At 32.7% G+C, this 5,353-nt stretch overlaps 1 protein-coding gene across 1 annotated transcript; it reads left to right on the top strand.

Moving 5' to 3' along the window:
- Positions 1-2,089: 2,089 nt before the first annotated feature.
- Positions 2,090-2,720, top strand: LOC122247390 (uncharacterized). Its single transcript, XM_086548552.1, has 2 exons — positions 2,090-2,131; positions 2,465-2,720. Exons 1-2 carry the CDS (start codon positions 2,120-2,122, stop codon positions 2,654-2,656), a joined length of 204 nt encoding a protein of 67 aa, XP_086404678.1. The 5' UTR covers positions 2,090-2,119; the 3' UTR covers positions 2,657-2,720.
- The last annotated feature ends 2,633 nt before the right edge of the window (positions 2,721-5,353 follow it).

The following is a 5,353-nucleotide window of genomic DNA, read 5'->3' on the forward strand; positions in this document are numbered from 1 at the left end:
GTTTCTAATAATATCTTCGGTATAGACAATAATATCTTCAGTATAGACACATACTTCTGATGACAATATAATTCGAAACGCTTCAAATACATTTCTTGCGCTATGAAGTTTTTCAGTCTCAGTCATGTCTTTAACTATATTTGTTGCAGTGAACTTTAACAGTATTTTATTCTTAAAAGTAATACGCAAAATCACTTAGGTCTACCGATAACCTTTACAAACAAATGTTCACACGCAAACATATACACATACAATACACTTACAATACATACATAACAATACAAAATGAACGTATTTCTGCGTTTACACATGGTAAAGTGTATGTATACAGATAAAATTTATAAAACAACCAAGTTGAAAGTTAACTAAGTCAGGTTCTTGATGCTGGTTTTTGCAATTATCATGTTGAGCAAGGCTGCCACCAAGCAAAGCAGAAACATTCTCAAGTATGCTATTGTGATCATTTTTACATGGATGCATATAAATTGCACTTCTTTGTCGCACTGTCACGTACTCTCTCTGCACACACATTTGATTAGAAATCATTTTTTATATCTATGATTATATAATTCACACATGCATATCTGCATATGTATATATTTATCATTTCCCATATATATATGAATCTGTATATGTATATACATATAAATGTATATACATAAATATATACATATAGATATGTATATATCTATATGTATATACATACATATATACAGACATAAATAAGTGTATGTCTGTATATATGTATAAATACATAACACACATAAGTGTTATGTATATGCGTGTTCACATCTAGGCACACACATTTATATGGCGCATTTTCATTTTTTTCTGATTATATGATGTATTTTCATTATTTCTGATTATACTCCAGCCTTGATACCTAGGTTCGAAAGAAACCACAAATGAGCTGGACTATGAATATTTCCAATGTATAGATAACCTTATGAATTATGAAAAAGGGGGATGGTAACATGAGCTAAAACAGCTGTAGTAAACAATGGTTGGAGAACAATTGATTTATAAAATGATGATAACATTAGAGATTATAAACAAACAAGTAAAAGAATAAATAAAGTTAATAAGTAACTCAGTAAAGGTATTTGCGACGATAATAGTAATAATAATAACAATAATAAAAAAGAACAATAACTAAAGAAAACAACCAACGTAATAATAATAATGATAGCGATGATAACAAGAATAAGAAAATCGGATAGCACATGCAAATAAATATAAACAGTAATGGTTATAATTTAAGCAACAACAACAAAAAAAAATCACAATAACAATGTTAATAATGACGAGTATAAGAAGAAGCATAATGACTAAACCGGAATCAACTACAAAATCAGTACATATACTTTTAAGATATTTGTGGTAGTAATGAGAACAATATCAGGTGTCCTTCAATGAATATATGCATCTCATTTGGATAAATGCGGCATTTTACATCGTAGAAAGAGTAATGAACGAAAGCGAATATTTGGCGCGTTTCGAATATCATCATGAATGCAATACATATCTTCGCTGTAAAGCTCACTTATACCTTTAACAATGTTTGTTAACTTTAACAGTATCTTGATAAAATAAAAATGCAAGATCATTTAGATCTACCGAAAACCTTTACAAACAAATGCACACACACACACACACACACAAACATATCTACACACACATACAAACTGACCACATGCATACATATACGGCAATACATGTAAAACGAATGTAAGTCGGCGTTTACATACGATAAATTGTATGTATAAAGTATAAAAAAAAATCATAAAACATAAAGTTAACTGCAGACAAAATACACTTCAATAAATTACTAAACACACAGAGAGAGAGAGAGAGAGAGAGAGAGAGAGAGAGAGAGAGAGAGAGAGAGAGAGAGAGAGAGAGAGAGAGAGAGAGAGAGAAAGAGTAAAGCAACTTCTTTCTAGGTTTTCCTTTCAAAAGGGCGTATCGGGAAACTACAAAGACAAAGAAATCCTGAAGGTCGGGGACTCGTTTCGTGTCCTTGCTTGAGAAGCAGTCTTGTGTTAGAGAGCTTGGCTGGGGGATATAAAAGCCCTTCTGGGTTGGTGCCTGGCAGTTGCCTTCTTACACTGACTGCAAGATGATCAAGACTGTAGGTTGAGATTAGAATTTTGATAGGAAATAAGTGATTCTGATACATATATATGAATATCACTGCAATATCATTACGCATTTTATAACAATTATGCATAGCTGCTTTGTTCACTATGTTAACTTGTAAGAAATATGACGGAAAAGTTTTAATTTTCATAGAGAAATAATACGATCACTAGAAAGTGTACGTTATAATTCAAGTTTAATATATTCAGATGTAAGATACTTTCTACTAGGCACTAGGCACTAGTATATCACGAAATCGACTGTTCTTACAATCAATGATATTTGATTGGAATAGAAAAATATAATCATTTGAACTATCTCACAGGTAATTGTACTGGTTTGCACCGCTCTTCTTCTGGCATTTGCGGGAGCCAATCCTGAAGCCGAACCTGGTTTTGGTGGACATGGAGGATTTGGACACGGTGGATTCGGACGTGGAGGCTTCGGACACGGCGGATTCGGAGGCTTCGGACACGGTGGATTTGGAGGTTTCGGACACGGGGGATATGGCCGCTAAAGCAGAGCTGTATTCAAAGGCAATGAATCTGAAATAAAAAGATAAATATGATATTACGTAGAAATCACGGTTTTTCTTTCCTTCACAGTCAAAATTTAAATAACTGAAGACAGATTCTCGATATTCACTCATTCCAAATGTGCATGTAAATCTATATGTACATAGATACACACACATATATACATACACATATGTTTATGTGTTCTGTATATGCGTGTTCACGTTTAGGCACACACACATTTATATGTTGGATTTTCAATTTTTCATCCTTGAATCCTAGGTTCGATAGTAATCACAAATAAACTGGACTATAGATGACGCTATGAATTATGAAATAAAGGGTATGATAACATTGGCTAAAACAACTGTAGTAAAGATACCAATAGTGTGGAGAACAATTGATATACAAAATTATAATGAGAACAATACAGGTTATAAAGGAAGAACCAAACAAAAAATGAAATAAATATGTAACAATAATGGTATTTCTGACGATAACCATAGCAGTAATAATCATGATAACAATAACGATACCAATAGCTAAACAAATCAACTAACGTAATAATTCTGGTAGTGATGATTACATGAATAAGAATACCTGATAGCACAAATACATAACAACGGTTATAATGATTTAAGCAACAAAAGAACCACTTCAATAATTGTGTTAATAATGATGAGTATAACAAACAGCATAATGCCATACCTGGAACGAGTGCGTCATTAATAACTATGTTTTTTTTTTTTTTTTTTTAACTATTGTGCCATGCAATGAAGATAGGGGAATGAATGAATACGACATTTTTCGTTGTAGAAAGAGGTATGAATGAAAGTGAATATTTGGCCCGTTTCGAATGACATCTTTAGCATATATACATACTGCTGATGACAGTATAATTCGAAACGCGTCAAATATATCTCTTGCACTGATTTTTGTTTCTATATTTGTTGCAGTGAACTTAACATTTTATTATCCAGAAATATAAACAAAAATATGATCTACCAAAACCTTTACAAACAAATGTGCACACACACATAAACACAGGCAAACCAAACACACACACGTATATACAATACTACAAATAAAACGAATGCACTTCAGCATTTACATGTATGTATGCAGATGGATAGTATGAAAAAACTCAGCTTAAAGTTAATTGCCGACAAAACACAGTGCTCGGAAGACAATTTCTTCATAAAGGCTTTTTCTTTCAAAAGACAAAGAAACCCTGAAGGTCGGGGGCTCATTTCCATGTCCTTGCCTGAGAAACAATACCTTGTGTTATAGAGGTTAACTGGGGGATATAAGAGCCTTTCTGAGTTAATGCCTGGCTGTTGTCTTCTTTCATTGACTGCATGATGATCAGGACTGTAGGTTGACGTTATTTTGATAGGAAATAAGAGATTCTGATAGACATACATGAATTCATTATGTAATGTGAAAAGAATTTCATGATGATTGTTCATAATTTAGCGTTATACATTAGGTCTCATAAACTCAAGTGTAAGATTGGCTGCATTTCTTGATGTGCGTAAAGTTACTTTCTAATATACCAGGCACTGGTATATCACGAAAGCGAATGTTACAGCAACAAAGTATATTGTAGTGTGAAAATATAAAGCCATTTTAACTATCTTACAGCTAATTGTACTTGTGAGTGCTGCTCTTCTTCTGGCATTTGCGGGAGCCAATCCTAAAGCCGAGCCTGGTTTTGGTGGACATGGAGGATTTGGACACGGTGGATTCGGACGTGGAGGCTTAGGACACGGCGGATTCGGAGGCTTCGGACACGGTGGATTTAGAGGTTTCGGACACGGGGGATTTGGAGGTTTCGGGCACGGGGGATATGGCAGCTAAAGCCGTCATTTAAATAAGAGCAATGAGTTTGAATGACATGGAATAAATATTTTCTTATGCAGAAATCATTATTTTCAATCTCGTCCAAATTTTATATTAGTAGAAATGAAAACAGCCGTTCATTTCATACTCTCATAATTGACCTTTTTTCATTCATTTATCCATTTATTTTATATTATCCTATTTTTCCTTCTCTATTTCAACAACATTTGCATACTGTGCAATATTCACTCCAATAAATAGTCTCCATATTCATATCAATAGGTCATATTGTAAGGATACTTATATTCTTATCGAAAAATCTAGACTTATAATCCCAAGCCAGAAATGCCAAACTAAATTTGATGTACAAAAAAAAAAAAAAAAAAAAAAAGAAAGAAAGAAAGAAAGAAAAAAGATGGATAAATCTGAAAAAAAAGTAAACGTGCACATGACATTAAGAATAATAAGAGAGTACTTGGTGCTGATTTTCGTAACTGTTATGTTGAGTAAAAACGGTATTAGTTTTATGTATGTTAATGGCGTTATTTTAGCATGTTTACTCAAGCAGGCAGCTCTTTTCTCTGTGGCGTCGTCACTCCCACTCTGTACATTATATATATATATATGTAAATATATACATATATGTATGTGTGAATTTGTATAATATATATATATATATTTATATATTTATACACACATAAGCATATATGTAAATGATATGTATTTATATATGTCTATACATACATAATTAATAACACTGCCACTAAAAGAAAGGAAAAACTTGCAACGTTTCGAACTTTTTCATGAAAGTTCCTCTTCAGGCGAAAGCAATCCAAAAAATTAATAGAGGAAGTAAA

The sequence above is a fragment of the Penaeus japonicus genome, unplaced genomic scaffold (genome assembly GCF_977035675.1).
Source record: "Penaeus japonicus unplaced genomic scaffold, GWHDUDI00000001_assembly GWHDUDI00000021, whole genome shotgun sequence".
In the NCBI taxonomy this organism is placed as follows: domain Eukaryota; kingdom Metazoa; phylum Arthropoda; class Malacostraca; order Decapoda; family Penaeidae; genus Penaeus; species Penaeus japonicus.